The sequence below is a fragment of the Anopheles ziemanni genome, chromosome 3 (assembly GCF_943734765.1).
Source record: "Anopheles ziemanni chromosome 3, idAnoZiCoDA_A2_x.2, whole genome shotgun sequence".
Taxonomy (NCBI): domain Eukaryota; kingdom Metazoa; phylum Arthropoda; class Insecta; order Diptera; family Culicidae; genus Anopheles; species Anopheles ziemanni.
The window spans coordinates 37414202-37436481 of NC_080706.1; the positions used below are offsets into that span (position 1 = coordinate 37414202).

A 22280-nucleotide genomic window follows, 5' to 3' on the forward strand; every position below is an offset into this window, starting at 1 on the left:
ATTCTTCTGACTTATGTTTAGATTTAATATACGTATGTTAGGAAACATAAATAAGTTCCATATACCTACATGCATTTTCCCGTCCATGCCGAAGGTGCCGATGGGAAAAAATAAGATTTATTTTTCACACTAGAAGAGATTTTTCCCAGTAAAATGAATTAACAAAATTCGAACATTTTGTTTTTCGTAGAAGTAACATAGATATATTTCGCACAAAGGTCGGATGGTCTCGTTTACCTCGTGCTACCAGGATTATCCGCTATTGGTTTACCTTCCATTCAATTCCTCTTTTCAAATGAAAAACGCTACCACCGCTTGAGAGGCGATGGCGAAACCTTCAATAACGTTTATTGCCCCATCGACCTGCATAACGTGTGGATGTTCACTCGAAGTGATATTATTAGCTGTTTCATTTCTGTTTTGGGACATATTTCAAACGTACCCAAATGGGTGACAATAAAAAAGGACCTCACCCCGAGGCAGCCGACGGGGCCACCTGTAACAGCATCCTTCGACAACTCGAGGGATTATTACGTAACTGGGACTCGGTTTCTAGACGAGAGAGAGATTTTTTTTTATATCCTTTAGGAATGCAATCAACGTGTACCGCGTGGTAAATCGAGTGGTTTTTACGATTTTCACGCAATATGGCACAATTTCGTACTGGAACTGGACGCTCAAGTGGACGGTCGAAAAGAATGTTTTTTTCTTTCCTTCCGAGCGATTTTAAGAAGTCTCATCTATACAATTCTGTAACGCAAACGACGGAAGGACGGTGAGCATGTTCGGTATAAAATTTCGTTTGTCTCGTTATCGTTTGCCATCAACGTGGCATACGATGAAGTTTATTTTGTTGAACTGTTGACGCGTTGATATAAAACAAACAGAAAAATAAATATTTTTTCTGCAATCGATCATCTTAGAAAAAACCATTCTAAATAGCAGCTTATCTGAAAAAGAAATGTTTTGAAGGAAAGGAGTATTGACAACGGTTCAAAATATATATTACTTTAATATTTGCCGAGGGATATGTTTTGGATTTTTTTTCTTTGGCATTTGTAATCGTAATGGAGGCGCCCGGTATTTTTCGTAACATTCATTGAAGCCATACCAACACTTGATCAGATTAAACTTATAGTTATTAAGTTTAAACGTTAAATCAAAAAGGAAAATCGCGACTGTTTTTGTGTAACATTAGTTTACTGGAATGTAAGCTTTTGTTATTCATACGTTTATTACTCTAGAAAGTTACTGCTGAAAATTTTAGTATGACAATAACGTAGAGATGAACGTGGCAGATTGAGATTTATGCTTATATTTTATTAAATTTCATTTTACACTGTGCGCGCCGTATTGTAATTTACACTTATAATTATATTGTAAATTTACATGTTCAATTTTCTCATAAATTACCTGGGGAATGTTTTACAATGTATTACATATATTTGACTGGTTCCAGTGAAACTGAAAAGGCTCGTTTGCATTTACTTATTCGTTTGTGCAACGATTGTCTTCCATCGTGTGTATCAACTAACAGTTTTCTTGACATTTTCCATTTGGGTGTGGCCAGTTCCCCGTATAGGGGAGGGTTCGAACTCGGTTTGGGCTCTAAACTACATGGAGTACCTCAGCGCCAGTGGGTCGATATCTTAACCAGCGTGACCGCTTCCCGGATACTTTTCAGTTTTTTAAATACATTTAGAAACCATAATTGTTTGTGTCTGCCATAAATTCATAAACTTCAAATCTAGACGACGTTATCTTTTTGTAGAACATTTTTCCGTTCAAACTGTTTCTTTTGTGCACGGTTTGTTCCCGCGCCCGTTTATTCAGGCAAGTTGTTTCTCCTGCCGCCAAAAATCGCTTATGATTATGATCACGTTCACACGAGTAAATGGAATGTGTACGGGCTGGTTCGTTTTTCTGTCTTCTGCTAAGCACTCTTCAACACATTCTGTTAAACAGCGGAAGCATTGTGCTGAGAGCAGAAGATCTTTCTAAGGGTATCCGTGCTGGCCATCGATTGATTTTTTGTATCATAAATTTAAAGATACACGGCTTTACGTGTCCTGGATGGTGATGTTGGATCATCGATGGTACAACACCGTTCGCAGACCGAAAGGAGACCACCGGAGTATCGAATTTTCTGAGTGAATTTAGGGTACTGCAGAGAATGGTGCGCGGGTAACGTTGAGGGGTGATTTATTTTTAAATTATAAAATATCTTGTTCACGTGCCCCTTTCTGCTCTAAAATTAGAAGGCGCTGTCCCTCTGTTGCTCTAATGACTCCCTAAAAGGACGAATAAATGGAAGACGTGTTTTTGGTGATGTGAAAAATCAATAGCCATTTTCACATCACAAAAAAAAATGCCCTACAAAACAGACCAAGAAAGAGCTTGGTAATGTAAGCATCGAAATAAATTCCAAGATTAATTTTTACATTAGATGGCAATATTTGAAAAATTGTGTATATAAACTGCATTAAAAAAACTGCAATTCACAGCCTCCGCAGAAAACATGAGATTTTCTGTGTAGATAGTTTATTTTCGTTGAAGTTTTTTAGGTGTTACTGTAGTGTAATTACTTAATATAATGTTATTATTTAATGTCGTTTTACTACAAGTATAAATAGTCAAAATTTGTATATGTTATGTTTATTTTTATATGCGTTAAATAAACACCTGGGTGTTCAACTTTGAGCAACAAAACGTTCAAAAGTTATTTGTCACACAAGCAAAATACATAGTAAAATAACTTTATTATTACTCAATAACGCGAATACATTGAACTGAAACTTTTTATTAATCATTGAATTTAGCTTGGTTCAAGTAAAAATATCAAATATTTTTCTCATGCATGTTTGTTTTCTCTCGTAACATTCAAAAGCCTGCAGGCTATGTCCATTTTTATGACGTTATGTTGTTATACGTCCTTCGCAAATACATTTTGAAATGTGTTTTGCTTATGGTGGTGCGTGGATGCGAATAAATATTTGTCTGACCTTTCGCCAGCCGCTGATTGGGACTTCATAATGTCTTCATGCATACCGGATCGATCAACCCGGAAGGTAGCTTTAAACTTGGCAGTTTTTATGTCGCAAGATATAGGAGGTTACGCAAACCGCACCAATGAAAGGCTTCTTTGAATAACCTTCGGTCGATTGGCTTTTGTATTGCTGCATCAATTTCCAATTGCTTCCATGATCCATTTTATGTCTTAGTTTTTTTTTTGGCTAGGGTTAGCCCGGTTTTATACTCTGCGATAAATTGGTGTGTTTTTCGGGAGTTAATATTAAATAGTATTTTTGCATTTTGTAAATCAGATGTGTGACATTTTAACAATACTATCCTTATAATGGCAATCTTCTTCTTCTTGGCGTAACGACCTCTTGGTCATGCCTGCCCGTTAAGGGCTTACGAGACTTGTTTCCCTGTTGTACGTGGATAGTCAGTCCTCTCGTACAGGGGAGGGTCCGGTCTCGGTTGGGATTCGAACCCTTGCCGTCGAGGTGCTGAGCCTCGGCGCTCATGGGCCGATTTTTCTAACCGGCGCTACCGCTCGGCTGTCGCGGACCCCCTTAATGGCAATCATAACTGCTTTTAGCTGGTCAGTCTTCATATAACCAAATTAACGAAACTTGTTCTTAACACTGATATGTTAAAGTTTTTTATTGGCAACAATTTAACGTATTTTATCGTTCTTCCTTTCAGCCCCACCAAAGGAGGTGTCTTCTCCGGTGTTTCATCGAAGGTGACGGGATGGCTGGGCAATGCCTCGATCCCGTCGATGCCAGCGATTCCGACGGTCTCGATGCCCGCCATGCCTGCGATGCCTTCGATGCCCTCGATCCCGGGCCTGCGGAAGACGAACCAGACAGACGAGAACGGCGGCATCACGAACGAGGGTCTGGTCACATCGCCCGAGAAGGCGAGTCAAGGTATTGCCGGCTCGACGGATGCTGCCGATGAGGAGGACCGGTCAAGGTATATTAGGTAAATGGGCCTATACATAATTGATTGAAATTTGAATTCCACAGAGTTCTGTGACAGGGGGCGAGAGTACATTAGCGAGAGTTGGATAGTGTCAGGGCGCGATCGAGCGAGCGCACGCAATAATGGATAGAGAGTGGTTGATCCGATCGGTTCGAGAGCACTGTTGTTGTTGTTGTTGTTGTTGTTGTAGTGTTGTATGCATTAATCTTGAGAAGCAGACGCACCCAGCTCAGGCGAAAGGATGTGATTTGGCCATTACAAGCCCACTGGTGAACCGTTGTAATTTCCCGAAATTGCTTCCACGGTGGCCGGGCAAGGAACGATTCCACCCCGATTAATCCCGTAGCAAGCGACTGCTAGAGCTTTACTGACCATGACAAACGTATCGCAGATAAAAGTATCAGCGCAGCCCACAGTAATTTTCGACCAACTTTTGTGGACCAACTCCAGGCATCCAATAGCCTAATTACAAGCTAAGCCGTAGATGGGTTTCCGTTGCTCAGGCCCCCCGAGCACCATCGGTTTCGTAAACAGGACCTCGTCTCGTATCGTTTCACTGTTGATAGTGTAGCTTGTTTTTCTAGATGTTCCGATGTTCCGGTGTTTATACTTGCTATCTTTCCATAGTAGTTGGTACTAAATTTTCTAGTTTCACAAGATTTCCATCATAGTAATTTCATTATAATACTATTCCAATCTTAAAAAGCTTAACACAGTTCCTTATAAACTTATTTATATCTTGAAGACGTAAACATTTTATTATTCATGCACCCTTTTCTGTTATTATGCTTCAATATGTCGTCGACTTGTCTATCACAATGTGATCCAGTTTTTGGTTTTAGATTGAGATTTTGATGCAAAGTGCTCTTTTTTCTCAAAAATGTAATTCTTTTTCCTTATATCTGCATTTTGCGACACAGGAAGTATGTTTCTAATATTCATTGGATTTGATGAATGTTATTGTAACACCTCAGTAATGATAACCCCAATACCCTTCTAAATAAAGCAGCTCCTAATGTTTCCGATAACATCTGTTTATACGATGCCGGTATTCAACTGTCCCTGTGGATGGGCGAGAAACCCCAGAGAGCGGAAATTTGACGCTGGTTGGTGACAAATAATAAAATGTTAATGAAATCATTCAGCACCCCTGCCCGCCCTTCCCTCTTGTGCATGCAGAAGTGTTTAGGAAAAGAAAACCACAAGTTTTTTTGTTATCACGATGAATCCTTTGCACGCCACTCTTAACAGCTTGGTAGGAAAAAGGCGAGAAGCGTAACATAGGGACAATAAAATCGTTGTTTCCCGGAACTAGGCAGGAAAAGTAAAACAGAACCCAATTATCTGTACAATCTGTTGACAACGGTTCAACCGTCGGTCCCAAGAGAGGGGGAACAATTTTGTCACGTAGCGTTCGTCACGGCGTGGGCGGTTGACATCGGTGGATGGGTTTTGTTTTCCGGCGGCATCATTTCGTTGGACGCTTTGGAAGCCGCCCGGCAGTCGGTCATTTGCTTGCACCGCCAGGCCACCACCGTAATATCTCGGTAGGCGGCCTCCTGCCAGTTGCTGTAATTGAGTGGCTGGGACACGCAGCTTGGAGGGAGGAAATCAAACCGCTGGGTGGGACGAAGCGATCGGCCCGCCAGCCGGCACAGGTCCGTTGCGGGTGACTTACCGGATGTGCGTCCAGCCGGGGCGTTACATTAAAACTCTAATCAAATCCCGCCTGGACGGTGTTTTTCCTTTTCCTTCTGCCTCTTGCTGTTGACGATGCGCCTTTCCGGTAGCTTGTGATGTCTGCATGCAACTCGTTTACTGTCTTTGACGTGGCTGTTGCTGCTAGGGATTGTCACCAGGAAGCGTCTGTGAGTGATGCTAAATGGAGAATTAATTTAGATTCGTGTCTGTTGTCTTCTCCATCTTATGCTACTCCCGTGGGTGGAGACCCAGCATTAGGTTTCGTCTGCAACTTTTTTTTTCTCGAGTTGCTTATGCTGTACTACTTACAGAGGATAACCACCGGGTACTTTTTATACAAAAAAGATTATAATTAAATAAAATACAATGGCTCCCGCTAAAAGACCAAACATTATTTAACTTGTAATTATATTCGGTTTAGTATTCATGCTCTGGGAATATTTTCTAAAGTTTAAATAACAAAAACATATTATAGAACCTTTACTTTTCAACGTCATGGGTAAACGTAAATAATAGTTTCCTTAGCATGTTGATTTTATACTACATTCCTCTTACATTGCTGCCATTACTTACTTAACATGAGTAGAAATATAGTTTTGAATCGCATCGTATTTCTCAGAAGAAATTTTAGATTTGAGTATAGAGTAATGGTGGAGTTATCAGATATCAGATATTATTTATTTTCATTGTAAGCATCTGATGTTCCCTTTCGTAATTCAGCTATAAAATCGTTTCTAGTTGCATATTTTGACCACTGCTTAGAGTATTCTTCCACCGTACACCGATGCGTTGGTTGGTAGCATGTGAATAGTTTTGTAAAAATTTTGCTCACGCTTGCTATATTTATCCTCTATATGTAGATACAAGTAATGGAAATATGCTATGAAAAGTATACACACTTCGTTGCCGTTCACGTTGCACCGTGTGTCGCTTTCTTTCATCCGTCACCGCCACGCATCATCATCACAACATGTCACTATCTCGATCAGAATCACGATCCTTCGCACCATCAGCACTATTTTTGTAGTACTGTCGTACGATTTTGTGTTGTACGTTCGTTCGACTTTGTGTACGTTCTGCACAATGCACGAGAACGCAGCTCTCACCAGACGGCAAAAGAACAAACCTAGAACCATTTTAGCTTCCTAAGCTTAGTTATCTCATCCATAAGACAGAAAAAAACAACGGCCGACATCCAACAACTCGTACTAGTATTCTCTCGATCTGCACCCAACCATTTGTTTTTTTGCAAGTAGCTCTCGATAGCGCCGAGCCTCATGTGTTTATCCACAGACTATAGTAGATTCAGCTCAGTAGCTCATTTGCGCAACAACAAAATCCAATAGTTCAATACAAAAAGCAAATACCAAACAAATATTAATAACCTAACTCAAGTATTGTCATCAACTGCAGCAACAAAAGCGAAACTTCCTCTACCGAAAATTTATATATAATAATATTTCATGAAAATTTCTTCATTTGTGTATGGCCCATTTGAACTCTAGTTTTAAGTAATATTTGTTTAGTGTGTACAATAATCCATTACTGTTCTATTATGTTATTATTTTCAAAATTAACGCACCCCCACGCATCTGATAGTTAGTCGCCATTTCCGCTGAGCGCTGGAAATGGACGAATGCAGCAGGGCAGACGAACGATAATGCACCCGATGGTCCGGCAGGAACGGCATATTCCTTCGTCTGTTCTCTACGCTTTCGGGTGCGTGCGGTTCCAGCATTTTGCGAAAATGTTGCCGCGTTGCAGAAGGAAAACGGCAACCAATGGAGCCGCCCAGTCATTCACGGCTGGCGTTCCATTTGCGTTGCATTTGGCATTCGGTTTTCCTTCACAGTTTTCTCCTGATGACCCCCGTTTAACCTTAATTCTGTTGCATTTCGTTAACGTTTTCAGTTATCGATTGTTATCTCCTATGATTTCGGTTCACTCACACACCATAAACCATACCTCATACCACTCCATACCAGCAAGCAAGCAAGCAAGCAAGCAAAAGCGCCGCCGGAACGGCAGGTGGAAAAGCACAGCACTAGCAGCAACAACAGTAACATCATCAACAGCAACAACAGAAACATCAACAAGTACAGCAACATAACTAACAGGCAGCTACAACAGTAGACAGAACCAAACAAACTGCGAAGCACGAAGGAATGAAAAAAATATAGATGGCTCGCACGCAACATTCATATCCATTTGCCATTTTGCAACCAAACATCCTTACTGGTTCGATTCGGAGGCTACATACGAACACATACATATACACACACACACGTTCACAAACATCGTATCCTTAACAGTATCTTCCGCCAATATCATCTGAACTCGTCGTTAATCATCTAAATGTGTCATATTTGAAGAATTGTGATCTCCCAAATGATTCCGGACTGTGTCATACGGATTTGTGCTCGTTTCTGGATGGATTTTTATATCCATGTATCCTAATAACCGTTCTCGTTTCATCGTTTCAAATCGCATGCCAAAAATTACCGTTCCAAAAATGGCTCAATTTAGTTTAATTCATTCATTTAACTATAAGTCGTTTTCGAAAGTTAGCCTTTCAGACACGATTCGAGCCATGCACTGGAGACATGTTTTCATTCATGTCATTTTTTTAATACGTATATATAAAATTTGTATTATCAAAAAGTATGTTTTGCTACTTTTTGTCACAAAATGTTTTATTACAAATGAAAATTCTATGAATGTTGGAAACATCATTGGCTTCCTAGGGATCTAATGCACTGTATGGCATTTATCCCCCAGTGAACTATTGATGTTATTGGACAGAGTAGGTTTTCAACAAAAAACTATACCACTTGCTCGAGGCACGATTATGCAGCAAATTTTCAGACGTATCCCAAAACGAAGGGAAGGACAAATTCAATTTAACCTGTTATATTCGAGAAACTGAATGATAATGTTATTTATGTTTGATGATTTATTTGTCGGTTAAAAGGATAAATTAATTTTGCCAAATGAATTAAGATGTTTTTCCTACACCACTTTCTATTAACTCAATTTTGTTAAAGTATCCACTTGAGGCCCAACACAAATCCACTTCCTGGCCACCCAATCAATTGCTATCGGCATAAGTTAGTCATCGATGTGACGACAACTAAAAATAAAATAAAACGTTGATATGGGATCAGAGTTGTTGATAGAAGGGTTGCGGAAAAGCTGTTCCCGTTCACCGCCTACTATTGGACTTAGGCCCTGTTCGTCAATCTAGGCCAATCCTCTTGCGGCACCTTTCCCTACTTGACTTCCTTTCGATGAACTGACAACATGTGATAGACTTCGTTCCCAAAAGGGATGCGCCAAAATCGTTTACCGTCCGAAAACGGGTGCAACCTTTTTTTTCCTGGCCTTTACCCCTCGGTTCCATTACTTGGCACGTTTTCTGTGGGTGTCTTTAGAATTTCCCTTTGAAGGAAATACGCCACCCGTCGGACTCTCGGGCAGCAGCTTCCGCAAAGGATCGATGCGGGAATATAGATGATTTGATAAGAATGTGCCTTTTTCTGTGGCTCATTTCTCTTCTTCCTTTTTCACTTACCCTTTTGCCTGCTGCTCAGAAACTTTCCTCGGGGCAATTTTGTTCGTCTTCTTTACTTTGGTTAACATTTTCGCTTACGAAGAGGAAAAATAACGAATCATCGCTCCATCTTTTATTCCTTTTTTGTCTGAAGGAAGGCTGAAGGTTGAAACGGGTGATTAATATCGCACCCGAACGAACGTCACCTTCAAGACCGCGGCACGGTTTTCGTAGAATAAAGAAGGCATTGAGACCGCATTGCGTGCTTGTGTGTTTGAGTGTCTTCTGATGAATTGAGAGGAATTTTTATTTGGATTCTTCTGACCACGATTGAGAGCTGGAAGCTAAGAAATACGCCCACACAACACATATGCATGTAAATCGAATATCAACTTGAAATAATCGTACTTCTATGCAATATGATTGAATCGTAAATGATGCTAAAATAATGCCTATACGTACAAAAGTGGAGGCGCTAACCGTACATTTTTAAAAATGTATATGATTAGTCGTATATTTTCTAAGTCGGCATCATATACGACTTACGATATACATCAGCCGTACATTGCTCGTTCATCTATACGTATGCATAAAGAAAATCGTATTACATTCTTAATCGGCATCATATGGAACAAAGAATATACATTGCTCGTACATTGTCTATGCTTACTGCGATTCCGATTCGAAAAATACTAATATGTGATTCAATTTCTTCAACTTAATACGACTTCGTGTTGTGTGGGCGATGTCTATAAGGGCATTGTTCGAGGATAGGTAGAAGGGGGGGGGGGGGGTTATAAGAAGTAAGGTTTACCGTCTGACGAATCGCTTAAGAGTTGAAATTAAGTTTTTATGGACCAAAAGTATTCAAAAACGATGGTCAACTGTTAAACACTTGATCGAAAACCATCTCAAGGTTTTGCTCTTTCTATAATCCGATTTTTCTGTTAATTTCTACATTTAGCTATTTTCAAATTATACTTTTCTCTTTGAAAATTGGTTAACTTCATTGGACGTAACACCGGAGCCTAGAAAGTTGTATCCCCGATGAAAAAATTTCTTTTGATTAGCACAAGCACGTTTTTATTTCAGCTTTGGCAGGTTTTTAAAGAACAAATCTCCAGCTGAACCAATGAACTTTCCCGAGACGAAACTGCAAAGTAAAGGCGGCAATGAACGAAGGACGTAAATTATATTTAATCTTCCGCTTTAGCGATTGGAAGTATCAGAAGCACCTGTCTGTTCGTTGTTTCTACATTTTCCGAAACGAGATTTTTTTTCGTACATACTGAAACTTCTAGTCATTATTCCGAGTCACGCGCGAACCGGGAGGCATCCGTCAACGTAGCGGGCTTCCTGCGTGTCGGTTTTCCTTTCTGCAGGATTTTGTGCGCAAAAAACCCGGCTCCCGGACGGACGTAAACGATGGGAAATATGTCAGAATAATTTATGATGGTTCCAATGATGGTATCATGGCACATCATTTTCCGATCCCTCAGGGAAGCTCACGCTCATCGCCGTCGGTTGAGGTTAGGGGTATGTTTGTAGCATAAGCGGCCTTAAACGCTTTTGTGAGCTTTTGGTGCAACAATTTTCGTGAACCTGTTGCCTTTATCGCTTAGTATCTGCTGTAAGGATTTGTCCGCAGTTACGTTGAGATTGTTTTAATAATTCCTTTTGATGGTCGTAACTCCCGACATAAATTCGTCTTAGAATGTAATAACGAATAATGTTGAACGTAATTGAACATGTCGATACTTTTTTTGAAAATAATTTAAATAGCCACGTCATGACATGAACATGTATGGGGAATACAAAATAATTGATTTTGTTGATTTATTAATGGCTATTGTTTCAGTATCAATCCCCTCTTTTCATATTGGGAAAAATGGAAAAAATAGTCATACGGCTTACAATGGGCCGGTTTTGAAACTAACGATGCAGCATATCGTGATGTTGGTAACTCCCGTTGGGAGCTGGGCTAACGAAGAAGGACTGCTCTATTTTGGAGTGTCTGTTATCCTGGGACATTTTACATCTATTAAGAGTGTTTATTTAACACCGATTAAATTATAAATTTGTAACTTTTTCTATCTTTTAATTTTATATCTGCGAACTTCGAACGCTGGGTTGAAATTGTTATCATCAGCAAACCTCAGGAAAGGTAGAGTTAATTTTCCAGCGACTTATGGTTACATCTAATGCGCTTAAAAATGTACCTCTCTTCTTATCCTCGTTGGCCTTTTTGATGGTTTCCTGTGTTTTACTATTTATTACAAACGTGTTTCATGGATGAATTTGTGTCATTATCAGTATTGCAGCACGTTTGGTTTTTTTTTAAATTATCATTATTTTTGCCATTATCCTTCTGGTCTACCTCCTACAGTCTAGTAACTGCTTTCAATTCCGCGAAAAGCTGAACCATTTGCGCGGCATACTACTTGGAATGAGCTTTTGCTTTCTTGTTGCTCGCAAATGCGGCTTTCTCGTGTTCGTTGTCATTCAACGTTTTGGTTAATTTTGGGTTTTGGCTTTTCCTTGAATATTTGTTTTTTTTTGTTTTTTGTACGAAAACGTACTTTAGTAGTCGTGTTGTTCGTGCGTGACAACGAAACAGCTCAACGGGTTTCACTCCAGCAATACCATAAATGTTCCAGCGTAATTAGTAGACGGTTGCAATGGTGCTGCTATGCTTACAGGGAAGTAGAAACGATTTGCATCGGGTGAGAAAAACCTCTCAACTGCCGACGCCATCAGACGCTTATGTAAATTAATATCTTGGTGAACCTTGACGTGTACAAACTGTCGACACTAGAACTGTGCTGCTTGCATTAATTAGTCTTTCTTTACCCTAACATTGAACATGCTACTGCGCGATACGCAAATACCGTGGCTCAAGGGGTCACGAAGGAAAAATATACTTGATGGTGAACGCAGGAAACAATTCAATTAGCATAACTTGTAGCAATATATTTCTAGTGAAAAAAAGATCCATCGAAGAAGTTAAATGACGTATGAAATGAATTTCACAGGGCTGCAATGAAATGTTTAGCTGGACAATACCCATCTCTCTTTTCTCACATAGTTTGCCATAAATCATCAATAAGCGAGAAGATATTTTTTGTACTGCACATTTGACTTCAATTCATCCTAACATTTAACTGCTATCAAAATGTTGTTGAGGGATAAACTGTTATCAAGTAGCTTACTTCTGAAAATTAAAAGTAAAAGGTTCTTTAGATATAAACCAAACATATTTCCCTATAGTCTTTCGGTTATGTTTTTAACAATTAGTCTAGTATCGTTTTTTATTGTTCCTCATATATACTTCCAACAAGGCTAATCTAGCATTTGCGGTTTTTTATTCGTACTTTTACACTTTACACAATTTTTAACTCTCTTAATCAACACTTCGCTGTTCTACTTTACACTTATACTAGTACATTTGAACACTTTCGAGTAACTGTTTTTTTTTTTCAGTTGGTACGTTTATGTGTATCTATTTAATTTCTTTTATCGACATCTTTTTTAAAACTCTTACGGCAACCAAATCTTATAAAAATTACAAACTTTTCTATTTTTAGTGCATTTTCCAATCTGTCTGTCAAACACTTCACTGATCCTTTTTTCACACCTTTTTCAATTTGATTACACACCTTTTTCAACTTTGCTCTTCTATCTTTCACTTTCTTTCTCTTTCTTATCTAAACTCCTATTGCTGTACCTTTTTCTCAAAACACGATCTACAGACAACTTATTACAGCTGCGTTAATTTTTGCGCGTTGTTTTTCCCACGTTATTAAATCTTTGACTTATCAAATGTTTTTTGAATGCATTTTTCGCAATTTTTGCAGTTTGTATTTTTTGGTTCGATTTCTGTTTTAACTTCGAAAATAAAGCATTTACGCCTCTTTACGTATTTCTTTTTGTGCTATCCTAATCTTAATATCTGTGTATAGTGAATCTGGTTAGATAACCTTTTTTATTCTTTTCTCATTTTTCTTTAACCACACAGTGCCACTGGAGGAGCTGACTCTCGTCCCGCCACGGGTCCCGGAACACCAACTGAGGAGAATGCTGGACAAATCGGGCAAGGTAATAGATAGCGCTTAAATGTTTGCTAGTTGTATGAATAATCAATTTTTTTTTTCACTATGTGATAGTTACACATAAAGTCACCGCTGGCGCTAAATCGATTGGATCGTTCCTGTACTCTTCGTTCAACAAAGCTGGGGATAAGATTAAACACCTGAAAGACAACGTGAGTGATGGGAGGAAACTTTGAACAAGTAAATGTTTTGTTTATCATGTTATTTCGCTTTTCACGTTTACTTAACATGTAGAGCATTCTCGGAGAATTCAGCAAGGAACAAGAAGCATTCATTAAAAACCAACAAGGCGGAGGATCCGCTGGCGTGTGTCCGTGGGTAGGACATGCCAACGAAGCAAAGATCAAAGAGGAGATTCTCAGTCTGTCGGCGGTAGGTTGCTAATGAAACCTCAAACGTTAACACAGTATATCGATATTCAATTGCACGTTCATTAATTTTTTTTTGCATTTTATTAGGACCGTCGAAACTTCGTACGAGCTCCACCGGCGGGAGTTGAATTTGATTTTGATTACGATTCGTCGTACCCGATTGCATTGGCCATCATGAACGATGATAAGGAGCTGGAAAAGATGCGATTCGAGTTGGTTCCAAAAATGTAAGTACATATTTAGCACTAGTGGTCAACTCAAGCCGGCTGCCTGTAAGGGTGCCATAAATTTACTGTGGTGTTTGCGGTTTGAGTGCTTCTTAACAGTACTCCTGCTCGTCGTGCCTCTCCCTGCAGACAATAATAATTTTGAAACCCATTTGCGGAGATCTAACCACAATTGTACCGTTTCTTTACACGCTCGCAGCATCACGGAGGAGAACTTTTGGCGTAATTACTTCTACCGTGTTTCACTGATATGCCAAGCAGCAGATTTGGGCACACTGGGCGACCATAATGAGTTCGTTAAACGTGGCGTCAGTGAAGATACAGAGGGTAACGTACACTGAATCGAATTTAATTCTGCTTGTGGTTTTCCCCTTTCTTCATTTCTATCCTAGAATTTCTTCCCTTTGTATTATCCGACTGCGATTAAGAGAACCATATTACTGGTGTTTTTTATTTGTTTTATTACACTGTGGTAAATACGTTCCTTGCAAGTGAAGAAAGGTTTTAGAACTCGCATGCATATATAGATATATTTTTTTATAATTGCCAATTTTGCAAACTTGCTCATTTATTTAATTTGTATAATGCATTTTCCATTTTTAAGTTTGTCTTTTCTTTTCCATAATAATCCACATCACCTACATTAATGTGGTATAAACATTACCATCATTTAATTTCTAGAATCATGGAACTAGAATAGATGCGTTGCCATGCTTAAATGTGCCTTATTGAGAAAATAGCACTAATAAGCACGTGTAGTGGAAACGGGTTGTTGGCGTGGGAGTTTTGTAAATGTAATTGAGTTAGGGCAATTTTTCAAGCAACCTTCTGCGAATAGGCCGATATTTATAACTTTATTCTCGTAGCTCTCCCTGCCGCATCTTTACACGTGCAGTTTAGATTGCATTTGTTTTATTTACAGCTCTTATCAACCTTTACTTATTACCTTAATATTTTTTACACATTAGTCAGCGCCCAATAATGGCCGTACTGGTGGCATTCATCTATCATTTTCTTAAGTTATTTCGTAATATTTTATATTTATTTTATTCCCCCTTATTATCGTCGAGAAGATGCCGACTCTAGCCGGACAGATGTGCCAAAACCCGTGCTCAATGAAACCAGCGCTCCCGAGCGCTCGGCTCAAACGGTCCTTCCAGCCAAAACGTCCGTTTCAGACACTGTTCGAAACAGTGCTACGCATTCCGATGTCGCGGTGCCTTCCGGTGCCATCGTGAAAACGGTCAAAAAAAGCAACCACAGTGAATTCATTTCTGATAGTTTCCAAACGAACGAACAAGATCTGGAGGAGGTAAAGGCTGGCATGAAAAAGCTCGGTATCGATAGCCTAGCCCGGCAGGCGAACGAATCGATTCTGCACGAGGCTGAAAAAAGTGGTAAGAGGTGAAACATTGCATATAGATAGTTTTACTAACTAGACTCGGCAAGAGCAAAACAAATGGGCTGCAATTGAAATGGTATAGCTAAAGTATTCGTCATGACAGAATGTCTGTCGTTTTACTCTGACGTTTCAAGTGGATGCATTTTTCATATAACAATGATTATTTGGTGAGAACAATAATGCACATAAACGGTTCTCTCGGGGTTTATGCGTACGGTGTATCAACACGCTGTGATCCAGCAATACATATGCATAACACAAGATGTAGAAAAACACCAAACTTCTATGCAATACGAGAGAAAACTACAGAATCAAGTACAAGTATACAATCGTATGTAATGCTTTAGTTTTGCTTCATTTCCACGCGTGTATCTTATCCGTTTTAATGCATGTATGGACTTCGCGGCGTATTTGCTCGATTACAGATCTCGGCCAATCACCTGCACACAAAATGCACAACTAAATGGTAGAGTTGCATTGCAGCATGTAGAATAGAGGTAATCGTGATACAAAAAACAAAAAAACAGAAAAGTTTCGACCAGTAATCATACCTGGTACTATATCTTTCAACCTTTTTCCAGATAAACAGTCAAACAGCCGCACAGCCACCGGTAGGTTGGTTCATTTCGATTAGTACTTAGCTACCCGTAGTTACCGATATAGTCCCTTTACAGTTCAGGGCTTACTTCCACTGGTTTTTACCCATCAGTATGTTTCCACATATTGGTGGTCTTTGCCTTACCTTGCGTCCTTCGGAAAGCAAGCTTTTCCACGAAGTTAATCACGAAAAAGAAATGAGAAGGAGAGTAACATTCAAAGTAGAGTACTGATGATCAAGTGTATGAAATTGTTCGGATGTGTATGTGTTCTGATGTGTGCGAGTCAAATCATTCTGCCCGGTTTTCATCATCTATCTAATATTGTTTTAAAGTCGAATCACATTTTCACATGAAACATTCATTATGGCTTACATACATTATCATCGTATGCGAACCGAAGGATCCCCTTTGTTAGGGAAAGGTGGGATGTAATATCTGATCTTAAATTTTCGCCCATTCCAGATGATCGTTTCAAAAGCGGACCGGTATTACGGAACTGCTGTAACATCCAATTCCCTTAACTTCGCGTCCCCTAGCTTCAAATAGCAGGTTTACTCCAACCCAACGTCAGAAAACGTTACGTTCACTGACGGTAGGCGTATGTGTTTACTGTATACCTACCTTTTCCCCATTATCTCGCATCCCTCTAAATCTTACTTTCACTCTTCGTGTCTAAGATTGAATACTTACTGTAATCGTGTCCAACAAAAAATTAAGCTTTCCCACAATAACACTCTGATACAGAACTCCATACTGTCCATTCGTTTGTCCATCAAAACAAATAGTTGAGTGCCTTCCCGTATACACTCGCTTTCTACCGGATCGGTTTGGTAATTTTACTCCGGGATGTTCCGCACGTGTATGTGTGTGTGTCCTAAGTAGATCTAAATGTTACAAATGTATCCAGCACAAAACGCTAGAGCAGTTAAATAGCTTCAAATACTGCTTGTCCACCATCCTCAGAATTCTTACCAGAAATATTGTCTATTGTGGATGAATAGATTTCAAAATACACACGTATAGCACACCAATTCCATTATACCTTCAAAACCTTCAACCAAACATACCTCGCTCTACTCTTGTAGTAAGGAAATCTTAAAAGTACCTCTCCTTATGTCGTGTGCTTCGCTGTGCGTGTCTTACTTCTGTATTTAATTAAAAAAAAAAAATCTCTCACATTGGATAGACTTTTCCAATGTTGTTCATAAAACATTGTCTATGAATATGTGTGTACGTGTGAATGTGGCTGAACTTGATAGGGTTGAAACAAAGAAATTGCATTCTTTTAAATTAGCTTTGGAAGATGCATTGGCAAATTTTACATTCTACTCTATCCTTCGGTGTTGTGCTTGCGTCGTTAGGTGTGTAGACCGCGTGCTCCTGGTGATATGGGGTGTGTATGCTTTGTGGCCAAGTTATTGATCGTCTAATTTATGTTTTTCTTTTTACGATCGTTATTCTGTAGTTTTCTCCGTAGTCATACGTAGTGCAGTTAGTGTGCTTTTTTCTCTACTGGATGTGTCATGTTGTAGATCGAATGTGAACTGGAAAATATCCGATATGAACGCATTCTGTGGATTTTTGTGGAAGGTTCATTTTTGAAGTTACCTTTACTCTGCTCGTAAATCCATTCGTGCTGGGGGACAAATGGATCGTTAACCGTCGAGTGCGGGTTTGGTTTGTCAACAACGTTTGTCATTGGGTCGGTATCGTCATAACCTTTTTCTGTTTACTTCAAGTTAACCGTCAACAAGTTTATTGCCGTATATTTAATTTTTTCAGACATGTTCCATTGTGGGATGTGTGCAAATGTTTAATAGTTTATATACATAATATAATTTGTTATCGCTTGTGAGTTTTGAACATTTTCTAAAGCTTCATCAATAAGTTCGTATATCGCAACTCAGGTATTCAGGTTTGCCAACTAACAAAAAGTATAGAAAATGTACAAAAGCACGATAGCATTATTTTAAGGAGGGTTGCCAGATCCGAGAAACGTGTTCAATTTTAATGTTAGAAAATGGATTTTCACATTAACATATCAGCATATTACTAAGTGTACAAAATTTTTAAAATATCGATCTCCTTTAATCTAAGTAGGAACAATGATAGAAAAGGAAGATAATTTAGGCTGTTTGTGTCGTCGTCGTGGGTCTCTGGCAACTCTGTTGTTTTGTTGTGTTTGTTTGATTAAATTCACTAATTTATCCTTCCACGTTGCTTTTCGGTTACAGAAGCAAGTAACTTTTGTCTGTTTTTAGAAATGCTTAGTTCATGTAGATGATTTCGAATTTGTTTGCTTCACTACGCGTTCCATAGATCTTCGTTCAATATTTGCTTTCAATGTTAGTTTGATCCAAATGTATTGGTCATGCTTCTCTCTCATGCATGACTTTCCATTCAAATCATTTCAATTGCTTTTTAATGTTTGCCATCGGTGCGCCACTTTTGCGTAGAAATGCGTACAGGTGGTTTTGACTGATATAGTTTTAATTTTTATTTCCTTTTTTTGTCATAGCAATTTCTACTCTATTTCCCATTCCTTCTTCTATTTCTATAACTGAACGATTGAATTTAACACTGATGTCTTCACAAATCGCCAAACATACTAACAAGCATTTCTTTTTCTTCTCGCTTTCCCCATTCTCGTCCGGATTATTTGTTTTTCTTTCTTAACTTTTTTATCCTAAATGCTGCGATGCCTGAACTGGTGGACCACCAAACAGCCTAAAGAAGTGTAGTACGTTAAAAGGAAGGAATCTACCGCAATCGCACTTATTCTTATTGTAAATGTCGAAGGGGAACGAACATACGAAAAGTAAAACAAGCAAACAAACTTCACCTATCTAACACACTCGTAAAAGAACAACGTTGTACGATACTAAGACTAAGTATATGCGATTATACACATTGGTCGCTGCGACGACAAAGCGACAAGAGAAAAAAAGAACACATAAATGAAGAAAATTCTCACTCTCGCTAAAATTCAAACAACCAGTATCTTCGTTCTCGCGCCTAATTCGAGACAACAACAAAAACAAAAAACAAAAAAAAACTCAAGATTTAACTTCAATGCGGAACTCTTCAAAGATATAAAAAATAAGAAAACATATGCAACAGAAGGACTAATAACGAGTAGCGAGAAGAAAATAACAAAATAAAAATATAACAAATTATACACACCACCCCACAATGTATATCGGTATCGCGAGTGGTGTTCTATTAAAATTAAACAAGGAACAACAACAACAACAACAAAACTACACCCGAAGATAAAAACAAAACATCATAATATTATTTTGCCGAAGGGGAGAGTACAGCATAAGACACACAACGTGTCGTTACTGCGAGAAAGCGATAGGAAGAGAAACAATCCAAATGAAGTCACGTTAAGCAAAATATACACCAGCAATCGTGAGGAACGATTCTCCAAATATAAGGACCTTCCTTACACAAACCAACACATATTAACTTATCGGAATCAATTAGTAACAATTTCTCGACGAGACACTTTTAGGATCACTAGCAAAGCAGGAATGGCGTTAACGAAAGGCATATTCGGAGCAAACCCAGTTGAAGCTGGGTTCTCTCCGAAGGACAATGGTGTGACATCCTCAGACGGAGACAATTAACGAACACAAAACACACGCGACTTGTACTTACGTTAGTTATCTAGCTATATTAATCTGTTTACAAATCTAAAACAAAGATCAAAGATTGCGATAAAATCAGAATGAGAATCTTATATCGAGCAGATATTTATTGTTGTTGTTTCCAGTGCTTAGGGAATCTTTATGTAAGCGAACAGCGTTGGACGGTGGAAGAAAATCATTCGGATGAAACAAAGTCATACCAGATGAAATCCTTAACACGCTAAAGAAAATTCATTCTTAAGGAACCCACAGAAACATTGGCATACAAACACAGAAACACACACACACATCCATACACGCACACATACACTGTCACATTCCGTAACACTCCTATAAACACATCGATTGGGATCCTGATTATTAACAAAATACCCAAAACCTACTCAATAAGTGTACCTTTCTGTCTAGATGTGAGTCGTCGTTTTTCTTTACTTCTCCGTAAACCCTTGGCGGGATCGCCCGGTACAAGTTTATTGCCACGACTATCGACCCTCGAGTGTGGCGGGATATATGAATGGAGGAAATCGAACGTTTGGTATGGCGTATATTGTTATTGGAGTAAACCGTTGGGGCCGCATGTTACAGCCCATACAGGGCGTGATAGTTCACACAAGAAAAGTATCATTCGCTTCATATAAGTCTTTCAGGGCGTGTGAGGGGTTGCTCACTGCGCCTGTGGATGTGGTTGCATACTATATGAGTTTAAAGTTTGCAATGGAAGTTTAATAGTTGACACAATGTTTTGAAACAGTTAAACAGTTTTTCCTTTATATAGTACCATGTGCTTTGACATCGGTTACACTGCAGATACTGATTGGAAGTTGCTTTTAGGATTGACAGAAAGTATTACCCAAAACTAGCTTGTTTTAATGCCTACTTTACGATGCGATTAAATTGACCATTCCATTGATCAGCACGTTGTTATGATTCGATCTATTTGTCATGACCCACCGAAACACGTGTTATGTCTGGTTTTATCACCTCGCTCCGTAACCACACTTAGGCGCCCATATCCATCCCCCATAATTGGTTTTGAACACCTTTATTTTATTTCCTTTTTTAAGTTAATGTTATTTCACCGTTTTGACTGTGTTGTTCAAAAACGGCGAGCAGATAAAAAAAAATAAGACCAAAAGCGTACCGATTCTCTAGCAATAGGACGATGTGTAACATTGATGTGAAAGTTGATCTTCCATTTTCATGTAAGCTACCAATCTGCACCGCAAAATAAAAGAAGAAAAAAAACCACGAGGAAAAATATTCTCCAATTGCCATCAATGGAAATACGACACGCAGCTTTTCTTGAACGCTATTTCGCTTGCCTCCAACCGATAACTCCAACTCCTCCTATATGCTTATGTATACAATCTTATCCGACAGACGAGACCATACAATTAATCACAGTTGTGTTTTATGGTGCGTTACGTAGAGTTTTCCACCCGGCTAGGAAACAGGAACTTGTTAAACTTGTACTGAGAAGAATATTGCCGTTACTTTAGTTCTACTTAAGCAGTGGGGAGAGTGATCGTGTCCTACGTTTCATCGTCGCCCAAACCATCACCACCGGAGGAGCTACATTCTCTCCCAAGCTATGAGTTTCCCCGATCCTTCTATATGGTGGCTAACGTAAGGCGTTAACGAGACAGCAAGATACAATATAACAAAAAAAAAGCACCGTGCCGTCAGACTGCACATAAATAGTGTAGCATTCATCTCCACCATGCAGCGAAGTAAAGTCAACGTTAAAACAAATGTGTCATAGCCGCAGTATTCGTACACACACACACATATACAAAAACAAACACACACACACACACAAACACATAGACACCTTGCTAGTATTGAAGAGATAAAATTCAGAATTTTTCGATGTTATGCAACTTGCGTTGATTCTATTAGAACAGTATATTTGCTCTTTATCGGTGCGCAGTAAACGCAATAATTATCGGAATCGGAGAAAGCAAACGCATCATGATGATAATGGTACGCATGCAACACGCCACCGGAAGAGAAGGATGAGGGAGGAAAAAACCCGGCTTCTAGTCGCCGCACAGACTATCAACTCTATCCCGACCCACCCGGGTGGGTAATGAGACGGAAGGGTCCTGCTTCCGGTCGGGACCGACATAACATGCGATATCTGGGAATATATCGAGTCGTTAAACGCACGCCACAAACCCAAGAACAGGAGGTGGACATAAGACAGAGGGAAAAACAAGACAAGATGTGGGTGGGTGGTTTCGTCCCTTGTTTCGTGTAAGCAAGAAAAGCTGCGAACCATGCATATAAAGATAGGAATAGAGAGGAAGAGTAAAATAAAAAAAAGAAATACGCAAATATAGAGATATGACAATACTACCGAAAAAGTGATGCAAAAGTGTGAAAAACCAAAGGAAAACATATATTTAAAAATTAAAGACAAGAAACAAACAAACAAACAAAACGAAACAAAACAAAACAAATAACATGTGTGAGAAAAGAAGTTCACCAAGTATCTAATTCCCCCGAAACTGTTCCTCTCTGTATGTATCTGTGTGCGTGTTGTTGAGCGATTAACAAAAGAAGTAAAATAACTGACAAACTCACAAGAAATCATATTAAAACAAACGCCGTTTCCGCTCCCAAGTGTATCAGTTCTATTGGATGGATATTGGATAAAATAGTACGGCTCCTGA

The 22280-nt window shown here is 39.1% G+C and overlaps 1 protein-coding gene across 1 annotated transcript in view; it reads left to right on the plus strand.

Annotated features, from left to right (window-relative positions):
- The window catches only part of LOC131288999 (synapse-associated protein of 47 kDa), a 29489-nt gene that overhangs the window by 5387 nt on the left and 1822 nt on the right, over positions 1-22280 (plus strand). Inside the window, exons 3-9 of the mRNA XM_058318188.1 lie at positions 3712-3993; positions 13260-13339; positions 13408-13505; positions 13588-13725; positions 13812-13951; positions 14151-14278; positions 15025-15348. Coding sequence (XP_058174171.1) covers positions 3712-3993; positions 13260-13339; positions 13408-13505; positions 13588-13725; positions 13812-13951; positions 14151-14278; positions 15025-15348 — 1190 coding nt within the window. The remainder of the gene's footprint in view (positions 1-3711; positions 3994-13259; positions 13340-13407; positions 13506-13587; positions 13726-13811; positions 13952-14150; positions 14279-15024; positions 15349-22280) is intronic.